General features: G+C 50.8%; 1 protein-coding gene across 5 annotated transcripts in view; it reads right to left on the reverse strand.

Moving 5' to 3' along the window:
• The window catches only part of tio (zinc finger domain-containing protein tiptop), a 72460-nt gene that overhangs the window by 14933 nt on the left and 35020 nt on the right, over positions 1-22507 (reverse strand). For 4 of the 5 annotated variants that reach the window (XM_018036628.2, XM_026819408.1, XM_018036626.2 and 1 more), the window contains one exon: positions 12096-12227. The exons of the other annotated variant lie outside the window; for it this stretch is intronic. In XM_018036628.2, the coding sequence (XP_017892117.1) occupies positions 12096-12162 (67 nt within the window). In that variant the 5' untranslated portion in view covers positions 12163-12227. The remainder of the gene's footprint in view (positions 1-12095; positions 12228-22507) is intronic. 5 annotated transcript variants of the gene reach the window in all.

Consider the following 22507-nt stretch of genomic DNA (forward strand, 5'->3'; position numbering starts at 1 on the left):
AATTTATTGGGTACCATGGGGTTTATACTTGCCTGACGTGTAGCCATCCGTCACCGTCAGTGACGTCACCTCCCTCCACATAATGACTACCTACGCCCCCCTCCCTGTACCCCCTTCCACCCTCCTTCCCTCCGAACTCCTCCCGGCCGCTACAGTCGTCGTACCCCCTTCCTACCTCGGTTACCGCGCGTACACCCTTCTGCCTAACTAACCCCACTCTTGTTCGCTGCTCGGACGGTTTCTCCGGTCGCGACTCAAATTCGCCGGGTCCCATCGCCCGATTCCCGATCATTTGTTCCCCTTTTTGCTCACCACGACGATGAGTCAAGCCGGGGTGGAAAAAAATTTGAACGCTTTTGGCGTTATTCAAACGGAACCGCGATTCGCGTGTAAGCGCGTCGCGAGACCAAAGCACGGGAGCAGTGGTAGTCACCGACCCACCGGAGGCGCCTCTTGATGGCTGCCAGAGCAGAGACAAGGCGGTCCAGAACTAGATATGCTCGTCACGTTTCTAGTTCGCCTCCCGCGAGAGGAGCGAGAGCAAGGAGAGTAGCGAGAGAAGTAGAAAGAGGAGGCGAAAGAGACGGAGACGGCGGTAGAGTGAAAGAGGGAGGTGGATACGAGAAGGTGCAGGCGGTGAGGAGGGGTGATATCGCGCGCGGTGTGTCGGTGCTGTCGGAGGAAGCCGACGTTGCGAGTGGAAATGACGTTGACGGGCGTTTGTCACTGTCCTCGGCAAATAATATCCAACACCGCCCGGTGTATACCCATCCTATTACCACCACGATGCTTTCTCCGTGTGCATCAGTCGACCGTAGAAAAGAGGCTCGTGTACGGACGACGCGGGGAACGTGTATGCGTGTAGCATTCGTACGCGGTACGTTGCCATGTGTTTCTGTTGTACACGAGTAATCGCTCGTGCACCGTCTCTCCGCAAGGGACGACGATCTTTCGATGTGGCATGTATGCATATACATGTATATGTATATGCACCTCCTACTATTCAACAATGTTTGCGTTCGGTTAACGGGGCAAAACGATAACGAGCAGCGAGCCGATAGGACAAAGACGCGGGGTTCGTGGTTCGTGACCACCGGGCCACGCTTCTTTATCCGCTCAGGTAGCAGATAATTAGGGGAATTTATTCGAGCCCGATGGAACGGACGGGCGCGGACAGGCGCTAGAGCTCTGGAAGAAAGAGGGTGACGGCATCGACTCGATCGGGGAGGTTCGCCGGGTTAGAAGGTGGAAAGGCTGGAGGGTCTTGGCGACAGCCGTCAATCGATTGTCAACCGGGTCAGGCGACCAACCTAACCTAAACCTTCCACTATCCTCCTCCTTGTTCCATTACTCGCGCGCGTATCCGTTCGTACTATATACGAATGCCTCGCCTCCTTCTTACACAGTTCCGTCGTCTCCACCCCTCACCCATCGGTCCTATTTCCACTCGTCCTCTTCCTATTTTCTTCTTCTCCCTTTTACGCGATCGTTGCACCGCTATCTCAGTAATATCGGGGCGAAGAAGGAGACGGAGCAAAAGGACAGCGCGCTGGATTAACGAGTAGCGGCTACGGGAGTTAATTTCAACCGTGAACGATAATCGAACCGGTACGGCGCGACGCAGTGTGGCATGGCGCGGCGCGGTAGACAGAGTCGCGATATAATTCCCCTCGGTTTTCTCGTAGAGCAACTCGGTCTCGAGTAGAGCAATAAACTCGTCTCGAGAAGGTCGAAAATTAGGGTTATTCGTAATTGCGAACGATTGAGCGAAATTCGGAGGTTAATTCGACGGTGCACACCCACCGCGCCGTGTGGCTCGCGTTTAAACGGCTCCATGGAACGAATGGTCCTCGGACAATTTGTTGGGTTTTACCGCAATAACAATCCCGTGGCTAGTTCGCGGAATTTTGTCTGAAGTCATAAACCGAGCGAGGGTTGTGATTAAGCAGCGGTTGATAGGCTGCTGGTTCATAAGGGTTACCTCGTTCCTCTTCCTTCTAGTCTTGTCGATTCTCACGAGATCCCGTACGAAATCGATGAACCAAGGATAGGTGCGATCGCGCGTGAAGCATTCGATCGTTCGAATACCCGGAAACAGGTTCGTACCGGTGCAGATAAGCGGCGCGGTGAAAGCTCGGTAGTAAGGGTGGAGAAAATCGTCGAGGGGGAACTTAATCGAGCGTCGAGAACCGTGCGGCGTTCAATTTGCCTCGATTAACGTTTGCCGGGTGACGGCGAACGAACGAGCCAACGTGGATTCGGTCGGGCGCGCCACCGAATCAAAGCCAACCAAGAATGGGAAATGGAGAAAGCGTTGCATCTGCTTCGAAAAGAACTGGATAAAATCCTTTGCATCCATTCTCGTAGAACGCGCAGCAAAGAAATCAAACGTGAGACATTCTTAGCAATAGGTCTGCATGCGTCTCACAGTTTTTGCGGTTTACGGGTTTCTCCCGTCGCGTCGTCGTCGTCGGGTCAGGGTGGACGGCCGGAAAATCGCGAGCGTGTGCACCCGTGGACGTTGGCAGAGAGCTTATTTCGCGAGCTAAAGGAGTAGGCAGCCGTCTAGCAGCCGCCGTTCCGGACCCTCCCCACCGTCGATATCAAGACAGCCCGTCCGACAGATCAATGCCGTGAACGGCGACGACGCCTGGGCGTCCACCGTCGTCTCTTCGGACGACTTCCAGTTGACGGACGTGGTTGGTCGGCTCTTCGGTGATGCGCTTTCTCCTAGTATCGTACCGTATTGCGTCGTCGACGCGTTGCGAGAGTAATGAAATGACGTTTCAAACCGCTCGGCGCAACGGGGGTGATAGACATCCATTTCTTAGAACGATACGTGACTGGAATCGGAAAAGGGTGGAGAAACAGCTGAACTGACGAACGTAACCACACCCGTACCTGCGAGCATGATTCTGTACACATTCGAAATGAATACAGCGCGGCGATGCACCGTAGCTGATGGATTCTGTCTTCGAGTCGAGGCACCGAACGGGTGGAAAAGTCGAACGTCGGCCGCGGACCTACCAGTCAGTCTCCGTTCCATGAAACTTCCAAATGTCGTTCTAGAGAGAGCGGTTTATTGGTTTTGTCTTTCGTGGATCTCCGGTGCATCCTCGAATCTGGCCAAGGCGGTAGACGTGTAACGGGATGCCGGAGCGTCCTATCCGTGTAGGGTGCCGGGCACGATTAAAGGGGGTGACGATCCGTGACGTCGAGTTATTTCGGCGCGGACTGGGACGGCGATGTGTCCTCGTGGTGAAACGAGAGAGAATTCGCAGTAAACGTATGTAGCTACCGACTTCCACACAACACACATTCCACGCGTGTCCGCACTGTCCATTTCGTCGACAGACCCGAGAGTAGGTACAGTGGACCGTGCTGGAACTAACATCGACCAACCACCAGCTCTTTTCTATCCTTTCCCGCTTCTTTCTCTATACATAATTCTGTCCAGCAGTCATCTCGAAATTATCCTTGGAAATGGATGTCATCAATGGAATTAATACTGTTTTATTTTATTCCACGTCAGCCAGTTTGTGGAATTATCAACTTAATTCTGCTCCAATCAATAATTACAAATATACGAAAAATGAGAGTCTTGAAAGAAAAGCTGAATAGAGAAATACACTGAATTTCAAGTCCCAGAAACATACGTCAATCAAAGAACAGGTTCTGTCAGTTTCTATACTTTAATAGTACGATTGCTGATAATCGTATAACTGGAATTCCTCGAGTTCATTAAGCGGTTCACCTTAGTGGACTTCATAGAGACCCGCCGAAACTTGGGTTGGTCTGAGAGCTTCAGCTTTGGACGGTACACGGTTGCACCAAAAGACCGTGGGGTGTGGTACGCGAAGGGTGAATGCGAGCTTGCAGCTACGAAAGAGAGAAAGCTCCGATCCGCTTCCTTCCTTCCTTTTTCGCTCCTTTTCTGTCTCGTTATTTCTGCCGCTCTTTTCCATCGTTCCTCTCCCTCGCTCCGTCTCGTTTTTCGTAGGAGCGAGCGTGTTCGTGCGGGTGAACAAGTGCATTTGACGATGGAGAGACAGAGAGAAACAGGGAGAAGGTACGCGAGAGGGAGGCGAAGTCAAGGAGAAAGAGAGAGGACGTACATAAAGAGAGAACAAGGGGGATCTAAAGAGGGTGCGAGGGAGAGGGTAGCTGTTTCATCTGTCACCTGCAGACGCCGCCTTCCTTTCCGTCATCGTCCCTCTCAGCCGAGCGGCAACCACCCCCCAACGACCCCCTTTAATAATAACAACAATAGAGCCGGACTAGCGGCGGTCGGTCGGCGCGGTGGCATGTGGACTGGGTGAGCGGGGAACAGAGGTAGCTGGGGGCCAGGGGAGGGTTGCACGGGGAAAGAGCGGAGTGGAGCGTCGGTGGGACGGTACGGGTCACAAGACGGCCGTGTCACGTCCGCTTCCAGCCTCGACCCTTCTCCTCGACAGGTCCACCCCGCGTGTCAACTTCACCCAGGGATGTAGTGGACCACCTTGAGTTTAGCCAGCGTTCGTACGTTCGATACCGTAGCGCGCGCAACCACGCAAACACCTTTTGCTCGTCGAGCTATAGCTTTACCTCGCGGACCGTAGTACCACCACCTACACAACAGCTCGCCTCTGCTTACGCGTTATCAAATTATTCGCGGAATGCGAGACGCGCTCGAGCGATCTTGGCCGGCCGGAAGAGATTCGCTTATGCGCCGGGCCCTGATCCGACCCTGACTACTGGACGCAAGCCTTCCTTCCACCTCCCATCTCCCTTCCTCTTTCGCTCCTTTCAGCGTCGTCAGTCCGTCCATCGTCCCGGACATCCCATCTCTCTCGCGACCCTTATTACGCGTCGCTGCTCGACTTCATCAGGGAAATGTCGTGGCGGTCTCTCGCGCACGGGCATTAACTCACGCTCACAACGGACGCCGGTCGCGTCCGTGCACGGTGCGCCGCTATGCTAATGTCCAAAAACGATATTGTGTGCGTAGATGCATCTGCAGTATCTCGCGATAATGGCCTCTGCGCTGGTAGTAGGAGCGAATCTCGTGTACAACGTAATATACCGTAAAAATATAACACCAACAAGCCTTTCGCATATTTCTTTCTCATCGGTTGTCACTCCGTCTCCCTCATCAATGTCAATGTGTTCCCTGAACACATGTACACGAACCGAAACGTGTGTACGCGAATCAAAAGTTTCGTTTCGTCGAAAGTGCGACGAGGCTGATAAACGATCGTTAGTGAAACAGTAGAACGAGAGAGAATCACGGAACGTAGCGAGGGGAATATTCAGATCGCGGACAATGAAATAACTCTTTTCGGAATATACTTTTTGTCGGGGAACTCGGTGATTTCGCGCTGATTCGTGACCCATGGACGCGTCCGGAGCATTAATCGTTCGTAATTTCATTCGATTTAATTACCTGGCCGGTGCGCTCGAATCGAACGAGGCATTAAACCGTCCAAACCGAGTCGAATGTTTGCATTTTAATACGCGCGCCGCGCCGCTGATGTTCTCCGTTCGCATACACTTTTACGTTGCCTAATGATAGACGCGTAACGAGCGCGACGCTGCATCAATTAACGCCCGATAATTAGCAGTCGGAAAACGCGGTACGCGCGGCGGTCGACTATTGGCATTTTTCCTGGTTTGCCCGTTTCGATCACCGCGATTGTGCAAAGTCGAACCAGACAGGTTCACGCGATTTCATTACAGAAAAAGGAATCCAGAAGGAACGTGGAAGGATGCGACTAGGAGCATCGCAGTCGGCATAAATTCGATTTAAGTTTTAACGGGCAGCCGTTGCGGTCAATCGATCGATAAGTTCGTATAAAACTGAAATAATTTGGTAAGCGTATAGGCGCGTACGTTTAACGTCATCGTCCGACTTCGTGTCGCTTCGCGTCGCACCCACGCGCACGCATCCCCGCCCTTCCTCATTTATTTTCGTTCCACTCTTTTTTTCCGTTCGAAAGGTAATCCAATCGAAAACGATGATTGAATTATTAATTGAATGACGCGCGTGGCTGAGGTCGTGCTCGCGTTTTCGCGTCGCGATGGACCGATTGCTCGCCGCGGATTATTCGGCAACCAGCGGCTTTTAACGCGAGCCGGGAAACGTTCGTTGAGTAATCGACTGCAACGCGGACGCCGATCTCTCTCGATTGTGAGAGACAGGCATATACCTGCGTATATATACTTTCTCGATCTCCGGGAATGAAATTAAGGCGAGCTCGTCTCTCTCGAAAGGAGCTTCGAAAGCCGGTTAAGAGGCGGGTGGAAACGCGAGAGAACAGAAAAAAGTAAGTGTCGGGGGCGCGGCGCGCGGGAAGGTGCACCGGTCGCGAAAGGAGCTTTGTCTCGTCGTCGGCCTTGAATAATCTCGTCCTCGGAAATTTGATCGACACCGGTCAAACGGGTCGACCGGACTTCAAATAACGCAGGTACCAGCCTCTCGGTTCTCGCCTCTGTTCGCCGTTTCCCTCTTCCCAACCCTATCTCCGCCTTCTGTCTCTGTCCGTTTAGGCGAACGTCTTCGGATCTCCGGCTCCTTCCGTCTCTCGGAACGTCGTCTCTCAATCCGTTGGATGAACGTTCAGAGCTGGAGAGGAGTATGTCGGTGGAAGTCGTTCGAAGACGAGCACCCGAGAAAAGCAGAAGAGCGACAGCTCTTCCTCTCTCCTCCCCGGTGGAGAGGCGAACACCGAACGAAGCGAAAAGGCACACGGCCGGAATAACTCGGAAAGTGTCGGAACGATAATCTGACGGCAGCAACGTGACGGACGGGACGTACCGTCCACTTCGCGTCCACTTGCCTCTCCTCTCTCTCTCTCTCTTTTCCTCATCCCCCTTCTCATTCTCTTGCTCTCCATTCGATTCTGTCCACCGCTCGGTTCCTTTCCTCGTGCGGACGAGCTCCTCTCGTCTGTGACAGCTTCGGCGAGATCCGAACAAGCATTAAACGTCGATCGTCCTCGCGTTACCCGTGACTGACGTATATGTGTACTTTACACTGATCTCAACGATCTACGTCGCAATCATAGGAACTAGATTTTTTAAATTGCTGGGGGACACTTGATAATCTCGTAAACACGATTCAAATCGAACAAGGTAGAACAATGCAACGCGATTAAGTACTCGAGGAAGCGTAGGACGCATCCGAACAAAAAGGAGTCGGGACTGTGAGCAGAGAAATCCAAGTGCTGGGTCCGATGGTCTTGTTTCCGAATATTAATTTCAGTCCCGTCATCTCGAGTCATCGTCCGAGTGTGCGAGACGAGACGAAAGCCAGGTGCATCGGGACGGATCGAGGTCGTCGCGACGGGGATATTAATTGCAATGCGTCGCGTACGAGAGAGGCGAAAGCGAGGTCTTTTCGATGGCTTCTTCTTATTCCTGCGACGTGGCGTCGCGTCGCGGCGATTGACTCCGACAAGCATAAGCGGACGGCGCGGCGTGTAATCAGAATAATTGACGTCGATGGAAGCGCATCGAACGCCGGAAAACGATCGCGTCGCGATATTCGTCGATTCGTCATGTATCAATCAAGGATCAAGCTCGGAGCCCGTAAGACCGAAGCCGGAAAAGTGAAAAGGCATCAGCGAAAGCAGCTGGACGCTTTTGACGCGAAGATCGGATTATGCGCGTCCTATTGTGCGTCCGTTTGAAAGACTCGGCTGGTATCGCGATAGCATCCAGCGAGATCGAGCGCAGACCGAGCGGGGGAATTAAAAATGAGGGAGGCTTACACCGCGCCACGCCGCCCGCTGGCAGGTGCTGGTGGACCGTATTATTCGGTGGTGGCTTATCGTTCGCCCTCGCATAAATCCAAACGAAACAACACGCGAGCTCGCGGCGGAACGTCGGTGGATCGCGTTCCAGCAATCGCGGGCCTCCTTCTTGTTTCTATGGTTCCGTTTCGCGAATCTCCCCCGTCGCGTCGTTTCGCTACTTTCACCCGTCCGTTGGCAAATTTTTCGTCCGTCACCGTTGATTCTTCACAGAATGATCCTCCTCCTTTTGCGTTAACCCTGCCCGTCAAAAGAACCGTGTGTGCGCGCATTCGTCGAATCTGAATAGTTTGGTCGCCGTCGCGATATCGCTTGCCCCCTTTTCGACCGGTCCTCCTACGGTCCTCGACGGAAATAGACGATACGCTCGGTAATAAATATCCTCGTATTATAATTAAGCCGCATTCGAGAGTGTGGTATCAGTGTTGTGTATGAGAGACATGTAGATGGATGGACGACCGAATGTGTACGCGCCACAATCGTCACGAGCTCGTCGAACGCGGTGAGGAGAACTCGGGGAGGCGGATGATAGAAGAGGATCGAGCGAGACGCGAAGACGAAGACGAGAACGAGAAAAGTCACAGAGCCGAGACAGGAAATCTCTGTGGTCGCGATCTCCCGGGAACGATGGCGCGCTTAGCAACCGTAACTCGTCGTAGTTATCAGTAGTGGACAGTTATATCGACGCGGTTGGTTGGAAGCGTATTCGCGGATGGCGTTTCAGTGGCGCGCGGCATCGGTGAACAGCTACGAACGAGCGCGGCCTTGTCAGCCCGTCCGGCACGTCCGTCTGTTACTCCTTGAGTGGCAGCGATTCATTCCGCTCTCCTTGCACTCCCGTGTACCTCGGCCCGCTTCTACTTATATTCGAGCCAACCCAACACCGACACATCGCGATTGGTGTGTTGCATCGATGTCGCACCAACGTACCACAATGGCTCGATTATGTTTCTCTCTCTCTCACCCTTACGAAACAGTACATTGTATTTATATCTACTATTTTCTTTTCAATTTCCTACTTACCGCTTTCCGTTATTAAAGAAATTCAACGCGGCGCATTTAAACTTTCAGTTCGCTCGGGAATGCACTCGGTTGCGCACGATTTTAACCGCGACCAAACCCGTTCTCCGTTCCGATTAATTCTCAGCCTGGATACTTTACCGATACGACGACGCGTAATTGAAAAGGATGAAAAAAGTCGATTCTTATGTCCCGGCATAAATTGGCGATTAATCAACGTCGCGCGGTGGCGTGTATGCATATATACGCATCGACTAGAGAACGAGATTATTAATCGATCGGTAAACGGGAGATCCCGATCGCGATAGCTGAGGAGATCGTCGTGGTGGCAAAGTACAAGGCTATCCAGTTCCTCCAACGCGTGGCCTAATTACTTGTCGTCGCTGTCCGTCGTCGTCGTAGTTATCTCCGCGATGTCGTCGTCATCGTCGTCGCCGTCGTGGAAGCCCGGAAGGATGAAATCAACTGCGGTCGACGATGTCAGCCCTCCCCATGTTAGTCGTTACTCGTATCTAGGTACTTTTCCCTTCGTAACGTGGGTGCGCACAGTTTGGCCAGCAGCCGCAGCCCGACTACTAATATCTCGTTCTTTTGTTGCGTTTCGCGACAATTCGTGCCTGCCTACGCTCGCAACGAATTTCAGGCTGATTATTCGGGGCGGCGGAGTGACGTCGGTTTGGTGGATTAAAATGCTGCTAGTAGGACTACCCGCGGAAATGCGAAGGGAGAAACTAACGAGCGAGAGAGTAGGAAAGAGGAAGGGAGTGGAATGCACGCTGTGTTACCCTCGGGGAGGAAAGTTGCGTCTTCCTTCCTTCCTTCCTTCCTTCCTCGGTCTCTCCCCAATTTTCCTTCCCGTTTTCTCCCCCTTCTGAGAGTCTCATATTGAAAGCACGTCAAATTCTATTGACTGATCTGATACCTCCATTCGCAAAAAGAATGAGGGACAGTTCTCAAATAACTAAAGAAGAAAAAATGAATTAACCATTGGTTAATTTCTTATAGCGACGTTATTGGATCCTTCGGAAACGAAGACGCTTTCGGAAGCCGGGGGACGGCGAAAGCTCGTGAAAGTCGAAGAAGAGCCGAGAGTCAGTCGTTAGCGCGTTTTACGGCAGCATTAAGGTTCGCTTAAACGACGCACGCAAAGTGCTCCTTTCCACACCCCTTGGCTACCTCTTCTCTTTCTGTCGTTGCCGTTGCCGCAGCCGCCTGTCCTCTCGTTCCTGTCCACCTTCGCCGACGCGCAAATCTAACCGTTCCGGTTTTCAGCCACCCACCTATGGTCGCCGATACGATGTTCACCATCCCATGAATCGTCGCTTCGCAGTTTCGCTCGATTCCCTCATATTTTTACCGATCCGTCGATGGACTTCACGTTTATAAAACTATGCTCGTAAAACGCCAAATTGCAAGTGGGATCACGAATGCCCGGTGGAGCCAAAGGAGTTAAAAGGAACCAGGGACGAGTGGCGTGAGGGAAGGGAACCGAAAGGGACGAAGGGCCGGAACGGAGGGAGCACGAATGGCGAGAACAAAGTAGATACGTGTACGGGATCGAACGTATATCCGCGACAGAGATCAGACAGTCGGCCAGGTGGACGTGTATAGATATAACGCGTGCAGGTAGACAGGTAGGTATGCGTGCGGCCGTGGTGTACGGCGCGGGACGGAGAGGGGGGGGGGTATCGGACGCTGGTAGAGGCACGAGAGGGTAGAACGGAGAACGCGGAGGGCATATAAGTCCGTCGCTGACATCGGTGCAACCCTCGCGTCGGACTCGAGTATCGACAGATATTTAAATGAATATTCCTCCGCTGTTAGGGATCCGCTCTTTGAAATCAAAGCAGAAGGTACAACGGTTCATTTAGACGTCCGCCGATATCCCGCGCCAGCCGGACTGTAGATACAGGATTTCGCTTGTCACGTCATTCGAGGGTTATCGCCGGCCGAGAGACCGGCACGATTCTCTGCTGGGAGGCTTATTGGAGAGAAGAGTCGCGTGTCCCACGGCGACCCCGTTTGTCCGGCACACGCACGCGGACTTGTACTTTTATCCGCGTCGGTTATTCGCTTTGCCCCGCGATCGCATCGCTCGATATCTCTGCCCTGTCTCGGGCGTCATCCAAGGTACCCGCGAACAGCCTCCGTCTGACCACTCGTACGGGCCAACCGTCTCTTTCAGCATTCAGGAATGCGCGTACCGTTCTACCTATACATCTTTGACAACTACTAATTTCGTTTCATTCGTCAATCATTTCAGCGATTCAGGCGTAGCACAGAATCTTTTCCACTGAACTACCGTGACTGGCTGACGACCGTAGCCGAAAACGCGTTAAGGCAACGAATAGAGTCCATCCATCCGCAGACGTCGTAAATTTCGAGCGAGCGACTCTCGTTCTCGGTAAAGTGAAAGCGCCCAGCCGTGGCCGCCTGCATTTGGCGGCGTGGCGTTGTCGCATTCTGCCAGGTTTCACGCAGCCAAGGGACGACGGAACACGGACATACGTTATCGCGTCGAACGGACAACGATTTCCCATCAAAAGCATTTCGTCGAGCATCCGCGTGCAAAGGCTCGTAAATTAGAGTCGAAGTAAGAACACGAGGCGAAACGCGGCCGAAGGGAACGTGTCGTACGAGATGCCGCGTCGATCCTTGCGGTGACGAACACGAGCGACGCTACGATTCCTTATTCCCGCGCGAGCAGCCGCCAATAAATCTCCCCGGACATTTCTAATTTCTCCATCGAGATACACGCACGGACGTGGAACGCACACGCGCTGTGTAACCGTGTCGTGGTCAAAGATTTTTCGAAATTCTACGATCTCGGATTTGGTATCGCTTAATTGCGAGTCAAATAACCTTTCTAAATCTTGTACAATGTTATCTGTGAATTACAACAGAACAACTCGTAAAGCCGCCGAAATAGGAGAAGCGGAGAAACGGAAGACAGGATCGATCAAAGTTATTTACGATCAAATAAATGTCGTACATTGCGCAGACGGGGATTCAGTAAATAGAGAAGGCATGCAAGCAAATATTCGCTAACGCATTTACGAAGATCGTAAACTAATTGGAAAACGATTCTCGCGAAGTGGATACTCAACTGAGAAACGATTGGCAAACGAACGATTGGACATTCGATTCAAGCAGACAGAAGCAAAGAAAATCTGAAGGTAACAGAAGAAAATCCAATTCCATGTCTAACGGAGCGGTAAATTAAAAAAGAAAATACGTGCGCGTGTGCGTGCGTGCTCGTACGTTTTGCGTGGTTCAGATATTTACCGGTAAGATTATCGCCGCGTTGCTGCGGCCACCGAAAAGAAGGCCTCGGCTGCTGCTTGCTGCGCATGTCTTCCGTCCGGTGCGGCGGCTGCGGGCCGTCCGCTTTTCAAACGATCGGAGACCACTACTTACCTGAAATAGAAAAAGTCAGAATGGTCACAAAAATGGTCCTGCTATTTCAACGGAACCGATCTAGCGGCCCAAAATCGCGTATACTTTTCTTCGCTAAACCACGCTCGAACGAGCAAAAAGATTTCCTTCTCCGTCGTCGCCTCTTTCGTCGCGGACGAGCCGTTTTTCCGAACGACGACGAACGCTCGAACCGCGTCCCCCCGCGTACTACAGGCACAACCAATTCCCCCGACCCCGCTCTTATCCACCCGGTACCAGCCATCCTAACCGGCCGTATATCTTTCCACCGTACGCCCTCGAAAGCGGCCGCCTTTGTTTCAGATATTTATGAGGCGTTTTAATTCGCGCGCCGCGTCACCCGGCATCGCCAGGCCTCGGTTCGCGTCGGTCGACGTCGCCGCAACTCGGCCCGGGCTCGGTACCTAGTCGGTAACGTGCCTAGCGCGGCAAGGGGGATGCACGCGTTAAACCGCTACCATCGAGGGATGAGGAGGCATAATAGGCATAAGGGTGCTTCGATAAAGCGGCAACCCTGCTCTCTTCCCGTTGCACCCCACGCGTTCAACCCTCCTCCGCGACCCAGACCACCCCTTTTCCAGACGTAGGCCATAAGCGCGAACAAACTCCCGCTCGTATATCTCGGCTAAATTGGTTCACGCGTTGCGCACTTGCTTTTCGTTCGTCCCTAGAGCCTCCTCTCGTTTCTCTGTTTCTTTCGACGCGTCGCAAGGAACCAACAAGTTTCTGGAACCGCGTCACCCGTTACGACTCGCGGAAGTCTGTTCATTTAAAACGAAGAACTGTCGATTTTTGTACATGAATGTCACGACACATGGCAACTCTTTGCGTAGCAGTCGAGTTTAAAGATGACGGTATGTCACTCTGTCAACCACCTTTTCTCTCTTGCCCGTCCCTTAGCTTACGTTTACGGCCTACGTCTACGTTCTATGTTTTTCCTCTCTTTCGTTGTTTCTCCCGTACGTAAAGGAGACGCTCTTTTCTTCTCCGTTCCCCTCTGTCCCTCTGCTAGCCTCTCGGCTCTCGTTTAGTTTCTCCGTCGTTCTTAGTCTTCTTTCCCATGCGTCTGCACGCTGTCCTCGTCGCGCTTTTCTTAACAGCCTTCACTCTCTAAAAGCCTGAGCGTGATCTATGGCAGGACGTTGCGTCACTCGGGGAACAGATGCAGGGCTCGTATATTACTCGGCCATATCTACCGGGAACACGGAGAGAAAAAGAGGGAGAAGGAGAGGTAGAGAAGGGGGAGAAAGGCCGAAGCGGGGGTGCTGAACGAAACGGTGACTCGTCAAGAGTCACTGAGTTCATCATTGACTTTAATATCGAAAGGAAATTAAGAAAAAGTATGTTGAAATGTATCGTGAATCGCCAAAATCTGACGAGAAATCAAAACGCATCGAGAAGCAACAAACGCGTGTTCGTGAAAATGCTAGCCAGCTGTCTACGCGGGCAGGCTGGAGAGAGAAAGCGGAGAGGAGTAGAGTGGAGGCTTGGGGGGAGGCTCGAAAACGCGCGTCGGCAGGGTAGACACTTGGAGAATCCCATAAATCAGGTCAGGGTTGGCGACGGGGGTGGCTGCGCGGCGGTAGTAACAGAGGGTGGCCAAGAGAGAAGGAGCTAAGGGAACTAGCTACGACTCGGAGAGAGCGGCTAGGTAAAGGTCGACGCACAACAAACCCACACTACGTCAAGGACGGCTACCGAGCCGCGCATGCTCGTAAAACCTTTGGCGCCAATTCCATTCGACGAAACGAGTCCGTCGGCGTCTAACGTGAAAATAGAAAACCTGTTCGCTTAACTTCATTTTAACTGTGTTTAATTCTCATTTCGTATTTAGAATAATTTGAAAGTATTCGTTCTGCAGAATGTAATCTGTAATCGCAAAATGAAAAATAATCGCATCATGTAGAAACGAAAAACAGTTGACATTCTTCGGAGTCAAAGAATCGATAGTGTAGGCAGACGTAGGAGGGATGAAGAGGAGACGCGACGGAGGTAAAGGAAGCGACGTTGAAGAAGCTTCGGAGGGACCCCAGATGGAATCGGTGCAGTTTGGAATATTGGAAAATGTCGAAACGTGCGAGAAATCGAAAAGGAGGGGTGTGGAAGGGAAGAGGAACCGGGAGAGTGCGAGCGGGCCACTATTTATGACGCGTACGTGAATTCTTGGAACAGCGGGGATACGGCGTGTTCGTGTCACGGCGCGGCGTCGACGAAGAAAAAGAACGATCGAGGTTCACCGAGGGACTCTCTGAGAGGACGGATACGACGCGACGCGACGCGACGCGACGCGAGTTCGTGTATCGTAAAGACTAGGAGTCCTAAGAGAGACGAAAGGACGAGCACAGGACGAGGCTGTGAGTTAGTGGACTCGTCAAAGAATTTCGTGTCTTTCACTCAGGCGTGCATCCTTGGCGGATGTAAAAGGTCTTGGCGAGATCAGAACTCCGAGACGCGCGGCAGAAAAAAGCGAGCCTTCGATTGATTCATTGGACGCGCGTGCCTGGTTTCAAATCACCAGAATAGAATCCGTTGCCGTTGGAATGCCTGGCTCACAGCTAATCCATCGAGCGTCTTTATTGCTCTGTGACATTTATAAAACGCCAGAGAGACGAGGGCTCCCTGCGATCGCACTCATTCGTCACCGATTATAAATCGTCAAGTCCCCCCCGTTTTTGTCCCTCCTTGCCACTCTACTTCTCCTTCCAATTGTCCGTCCTTGTTCTCGCCGCGGATCGCACTCTGCCACACTTTCTGTAATTTCTGTCATCGTCGTCCACTGCGATCACTTCCCAAAAATACTCACGTACGTATCAGAATTCCTTACGGTAACGTTTGATGGAAACATTGACTGACCAATTTATATTTTTTAAAAAAATAAAATGTCAACTTTACTAAACAATACATGTAAATACTTGTCATTTGTCGACCTCATGTTTCTCTCAAATACGATTTATGAAATTATCTGCACATTTATTCATTATAACAACAACATAATTTTCACTTAACCCAGTATCAACAGCAGAGTTCCAGATTTTTTATACATCATTACTTTTAAATTTTATAATGAACAAAAGTACATGCACTTGTACCGAATAGGAACAGGTATATCGCTCGGATCTATGCGTTCGGAGAGTAACGAAGCCAACCGTGAAACGTTGAAACGCTGCACCCCCTGTTTCCTCGAAGCGACGAGCGTATAGCAAAGATAAGGCCTGCTCGTTGCGTCGAAACGTCCCTTAGCGGCCGTCCTGGAACGCTGTGAACGTCCCGAAACCTACCGATGCTTCGACTCGAGCCCCCTCTTCTATTCTCCCTAACGACCACCGGTCTCGTTCTCCGGAGCATCGTCGACTCCGGCGTAATATCGCGTCCGCTCCTCCTGCCGCCGTTATACCAAGTTCAGTTCGTCCATCCGACGAACGGAGCGAAGGGAACGTGGAGCCAACTCTCGTCTCGCGAGGAAATCCTTCCTCTTCTTCGCTCTCCCTATCCGCTACCATCTCTACCGAACGAAAGAGAAACGCCGAGGTATCAAGGATAGCGTTCGCCAAGATAGCTACAAGTTTAATACTCGTTTCAATGGGCCAGTGTTTCTGGTAATTGGTGAGTCAAACAGCATCTCTCGGCTCCCTTTTTCCCTCTGTTCTAGCTTCTCCTTCGGTGGCAAACGTACTACTACGGGAGTACAGTAGAATTTTCTTATTTTCGAAACTCTTCCGAAATAAAAGTGAAACAGCTTGAGTACTCATGTCCAGCGAACGTGTTATCGATCGCAATGAAACATTAGATAAATGTCTCATTGAATAATGCGGATGGCATTCTGATAAAAACAACCACTTTGACTAAATTAAAACAGGCATCAGGTTCACGTTCCAACACAGTTTGAATGTCAATGGCTGAATCGTTTTTCTAACTTAATGTCAGCTTCAATGAACGCATTGTCGATGATAGCGATAACTTTCAAGAATAGTAACAATACTAAAAATCAGTTCTTTGCTTTCTACTAAAGTAAAAATTTCTTCGATTTGCTTTTTCTTTACAACTCGAATAAAACATTTCCGTTGTTCATATCAATGTTATCAGACAGAACTAAAACAGGCGGATCGTCCATTTCGTTGGATGAAGACAGAGCGGGTCTAGGCAGACCCAACTAGAAGGAGCGCGCAGAAGAGATGAAGCGTTCAAGAGAGCGGAAAGATGCTCGAGAGAGGGAACGAGAAGGAGAACGAGAGAGGGCCAGCAGCGGTGGCAAGAGAGGGCAAGGTAAGTAGGTATAAAGGAGCGTGAGTGGACGTGAGTTCAATACGCGGCCCTCGAGCACAGCTGTCACTGACATCGCCGCAATTCGAAACTGACCACGACAGCTAACCTCCGTGCCGGCGGACCACAACGGCGGAAACTTATACCAGCCTTCCGATTGATACGTCCCGGCCACTCACCATACGCCGAAGGGGACGGATTAGTTGGCGGATGGCAGCAGTCCTGTACTCTATACTTCACTACTCTGTATCCCTCAGCCGATCCGTTTTCCTTCGTGCGCGACCGAACTGGGAAGAAAATCATCCTTGCTTAATTATTCACTGGCCATCAAACGTCTTGGACAAAGTTTTGTATCAGTCTCGAGAGTGATATCAAAATTAATAGAATCTCGTGTACCAGGTATAGCGTGAACCGTGAAACAAGTTAAAAGATCGATACGGGGAATATTTTGAGACGGCGGATTAGTTTAGATACATACAATAGTGTTATGCTACATTAAATTATGCAAACTACGAAATAATGTAATTAAATTACGTTTTCAATAATAATAGAATTTGGCATAACACGTATTATTTAATACTTATTTATATATTTTTAAGACAGCCACTCGTACATTTGATGTGCATTTCGACGCGAACTCATCTAATATCGAACCTCGTATTCCAAGTCGTATTAGTTGGCTCGGGCCGAAGAATTAGGAGGCATAACGTCGGCGCCCCTGGAGGATAGCCGGCCTTTTAATAGGTGGACGGCAAATAAGAGAATTCGGAAATAGCGCAGTCATTGTGGGACCGCGCGACCGAGAAAGCTCCGACCGCGGTAGGTAGTCCTTTCTCGATTCATCGAGGAACGCGAAAGGCAGCGAGAGCTAATAAGGACCGGTACGATAATAGCGAGCGGGGAAAAAACGCACACCGGAAAAAGAGGACGAACAGAGAAGGAGAGTGAACAAGGGACGGAACGAGAAGAAGAAAACGAAGTTAGAGAGGTATATACGAGATCTTGTATGTGTACGTGTGTCTGCTCGATCCTCCGTGAGAAGGGCGAAGAGGTGATTGATGGAACGTCAGTCATGGTGCAGCCATCAATCTCTTGTACCTATGCCTTTATTATTTATTATCCTTGCCGCTACGGATACTTCGCTTCAGGTACACTGTATTTCTCTCTTCCTTCGATTCCCCCTTCCCCTCGTTCCTTCATCGCATCGGCGAAACCCAAAGGCTGCCCGGTGACGAAGCAAACTTCCAACTACGGACGCTTTACGGGTGTAAGTATGTACCTACAACGGTGTTGCTCGTAACTACGCACACCTTCGGCTCCTCCGCGAAACCGTTCCCTTTTTAAGATGATATATTTCCATTCGGACACTTGGACCTCTTCAAATAGTCAAAAACTTTTTGGAAAGTCCGCCTGTCGGATTATTATTTTTCACCAAAGGGAAACATTCCCGTACTGCCAAAGCAATTATACCGAGCGACAAAGAAGTGGACGGAGCTGTTCGTTGTATATGTGCGTATTGCCGCCCCTGTTGTTCGTTCACAAGTACGATCTCAGGATTCTCGTATAGATGTGTCCGGACGAATCTCGCTATCCACTCGCCCCTGCTGCGTCACGAAACAAATGCGCTTTCAGCCAATCATCGTCGTGCCGTCCATAAGGACGACGATCACGATGACGATCACGATGACGCGGTGGAAGATGACTCTTCACAGCTGTCAATCCTGTGAGGCTGTGCCGCGTCCAAAGCTCGAAACTCGGTTTCGAGTCAACCACGATCGGTGCCTCGGTTTGACGGAGCGAATCTTTGTCCGTTAGGCAAAGGATGGAAAGCGCGACATTCCATACCCCCAGTTTCCATATTTGACGAGACTGACAGAATTAATGGAGTCACTACGGATCCATTCGAATTACGGTTACTGTTAATCTAGCGGAGAGCTAGAAACATTAAAGCAATCTTGTATGAATTGCTACTTCGGACGTCTACTCTTCAATAAAAAAAGAAGTAGCGATAAGGACGCGAAGGCGAATGCACGAAAGAAAGGTGGGGGGGGGGGGGCATCGAGCAACAGGGGCGGAAAAGTTGACGGCTTAGACGTTTTAAATTTCTCGAGGTATTCGAGAAGACATCGAGCAACTCGATCTTTCGAGCCGGACGCCGCGCCTGGAGATACCTGCACCTGAGCCTCTTAGACATTTTTTTTTTCCATTCTCTTTTCTTTTCTCGAGCGTTAAACAGGTTGAAACTACCTGTGCTCGCACCAGGGAAAATAATCAGGTTCAACGAAACAAAATGTTTTGCAGCGGCCATAAGGCTTGCGCTTTACCAATATTCTATGCCACCAGTTCCATCAGTGTGGATTCACGAGTTAATTTTTTATTAGAATGAAGTTTTCAACAATGCTCGACGGTACGAACGCGCGCATATCTCGAGGACTTTTTCATGAGATTCCGATAGAAATAAATCGCGTCCCGCGTTGCGCGTCGTTAATCGTTAACGCGGTGTAATACGCGCAATCGACTATCGATAATTAACCGGGCGCCAAGCGAGCGCGCGGCAGGTGTGTCGGTGTTACTCATTAATATTTTAATTATTCAAAATCCGTGCGCGCGTGCACGTTTAACGATCCGTGCGCGGACGGATTAGGATTTACATGATTTGAGGCAGGTCAAGACCGGGCAGTAGGTATGTACAAGTACACGTACACGTATACGAACACGAACGAGCCGCGGCGGTAGGTATGCGTGGTAGTGGGCGAGAGCGGGCACGGGCCTCTCCGCTTCATTCATAGTTAAGCGGCGGCTGTTTATGAACGGGCATACCTATTATGTAATGCATCGTCGGCAACAACGAGTCTTTTTATATCCGCCACGTGGCCGAACGCTGGATTACGCATTCCCGGTGCCTGTGCCATGGCTCTTGCGAGTTGTGCCTGCGGCTAATCGCCGCGGTATCGACCACTTTCGCGGCCGCTCGCGTCCGCCTCGTAAATACCGGTGCTATCCTCGCGAATTATCACCTGGATGCTCAATGCGCGTCCTCCTTTCGTCGCCAAGGAATTCGCAGTCACGACGCGGCGCCGAGAATCATCGCAGTTCGTTCTTTAACCGGCGACCCAATTATTATGATTTTCTCCATCTCCAAGCAGAACAAACGATACCCTTCGATCATAATTATCGATAGTCTTCCAATCTATACATTCGAATTTACAAGGTCCTTGAAACGTAGGCAGGTAGAGCCGATCGCCGATGCGTGGAAGCGGGTTAATTGGAATCGTACTCTCGCGATCGACGTGAATCGATCACGTCGATACGAACCGGACACCCGTCGCCTTGTCTCCTTTCGTCCTTCGCTCTTTGTCTCTCTTTCTCTTTGCTCTCCCTCGACGGCGATCGATAAAATTGTGACGAATGGCATTTCGTGACGAGGCTATATAAGACCGTCCACGAAATTTCTCGCCACGGAATCGGGGTTACACGGTCGACGAGTCGATGTCATGGAACCGTGAAACGATCATCGAAGAAAATTATTTGCGCGCGTCTCGATGCCGATTCCACCTCACTCCCATCCTGCTCTTCTTTAAAAACGATAATGGACAAATTTCTTACAGAAATGATAGCTGATCGGCATCATCCGGTATTAATATTCTGCAAGGCTAAAGACGACGATGCTCTCGCTATACAACAAGCAGCCGACGACGATGCTCTCGCTATACAACAAGCAGCCGACGACGCCAGCCCGTCTATCGATCAACCGTGTCAAAAATAATCGATCGACTTGACGAGTCTAAACCAAATCCCTCGTGTCGGGGAACCAAACCGGACGTTAATACGAGCGTCCGGCCGGGCCGATCCGTCACGAATTTTCGTCCCACCATACAACGCACTCAGTGCAGAACCATAAAACGAGTTTAAACAGACCGATGAATCAGAAAATCAACGCTGCACCTTACTGCACCTTTATCGCGTTTTGTTAGCTCGCGTCTGTATCTATTACAACCTGCTTTTCAAAAGGTCAGTCGCATCGGTGGAGACGCACGTACAGTCCGCTCCACCCAAGCCTCGTTTCGTTCCGCTCTTTCCTCGCTTTCGTTAACGACACGCCGCCGCCGCGACGACGAAGACGACAGCGACAACTCTCGCGAAGGATCAGTGTCCTCGGATCGCGGCTCCATCACCGCCCCTTCCACTTTCTTCCCACGCAACGAAGCACGTCGGCAAATCCAAGCTGTGATTCACCGGTTTACACGCGACTTCGATACCGTTACACGCGTGTAGGAACCATACCGAAGGGCCTCGGTACCGCCTTTATCCGACAATAGACCGCGTTACGGCGTAGTCGGTGTCGTTGCGAGATTCTAGCTCCTCCTCGGAATGCAGTTCCGAGTTCGTGTTCATAAGGGAGCGGAGGCCAGCCGGAGGGAGCGAGATGGTCCCGAACAGACAGAGAGGGAAACGGGACAAGAGAGTGATCTACGTTCAAGTGGGTGGCACTCTCTGCAAGATGCGCGCCGCTGATGTAACATGCGCAATTATTATTCACTGTTATCACCCGGCACCGTGTTTCACCTTTAACGCGAATACGCTAGTTGGTAATGTCGTAGACGCGAGGACAACTTCTTGCCGGCTCTTATGTTGCAGAAAAGTTACTGAATGAGTAACCCTTCGTATCTCCCGTTGCTCGCTACATCACCGATTTCAGAGTAAGAATAGACACTCTTCAGCTACATAATATGAAGAATTTGTAGCTCTCTTACGACTATCGTACCCCTGGCTACTCCAGTCCTGTTTTTCTCTGGCTGTTCCGGGCAGGTTCTTGGAGCAACAAGGTGCCGTCCCTGCGCTAGACAGTCTGTGATTCACCGGCACTGGATGACCGCGAGTTTGTGAGGCGAGTCGAGTTTCGCGTTACTGTTCCCCGGAACTACGTTCAATCGCAAGAGCAATGATTCATCGAACGCCTCGTGCTTGGAATGATGGGATCGCGTGCGAGAAGCAGCCCGGTCTTACTCGGCGAGAGAATATGTGTACGACTCGTCGTAGTAGCTCGGTCTCGAAAATTAAAGACGGGTCGCGTAACGGGTAGCTGCGAATCGTGGAACGAAGTACATACGCGCGAAGATCAAGAATGATTTATGGCGCAGCCATCGCGGGGACACGCGCGCGCGTTGCCAACGCGAATTCTCAGCCCTCGCGCGCGGCGAGGTGGCTGAGCAGTTCTGTCCTACGAAATCCAGCGAGCAGCGACGCGAGTAATCTACCGGGTGATTCACGGAGGAATTTTTCTATGACCGAGAATTTATCACCCATCGCGAGCGTACGAAGCCTGTCTTATAACGCTTCCGGGCTTCTTCGGTGCGTTAACTATTAGATATTTGTTCAGTTTATTCAATACGCGATGAATACGAGCATACGCGCGCCTGAAATGACGTGGCTGAATAACATTGAGAATTTTTCGGGACTGGCGACATTACGAAGGAGGAGGAGACCAGATGAGAGGAAGAGAAACAAAGCCCCCGTCGAGACTGTATATTTACGCGGTTGTGCAAGGAGAATAAGTTACGAGCTGTCCGAGACGTCAACTTGGCAGTTCCTTTGATCGATGCGGCGCCCAAAATGTTACCGCATTCCCACGCGGGAAATTTGTGAGGATGCTCCAAAAACACAGATATGCGCACAGAATATCCGGAGACATTGCAATCATTAGTATAAAAGTTCTTAATGCAAAAAAAGTTGTATTTTAGGAGGAACAAAATATATTTGACACTTGTTACAATATTGTTCAGAACAATCAAGTTAATAATTACTGTGAGACAATATAATGTAAGAAATGGAGTGTTAAATTCATTCAACTTTAAGTTTTAATGAACGAAATAAACGCGAGAAATCTGAACGCTGTGCGCCATTTAAGAATCTGGCAATTGTCCCCTCAATCTACCTACTTCGGTTAATTTAAGGATGTATTGGCTATACAGTCAATCCCAAAAGTTTATGTACCTTAGAAA

Source organism: Ceratina calcarata, unplaced genomic scaffold, assembly GCF_001652005.2.
Source record: "Ceratina calcarata isolate Rehan_Ccalc_2016 unplaced genomic scaffold, ASM165200v1 scaffold151.2, whole genome shotgun sequence".
NCBI classification, from domain to species: domain Eukaryota; kingdom Metazoa; phylum Arthropoda; class Insecta; order Hymenoptera; family Apidae; genus Ceratina; species Ceratina calcarata.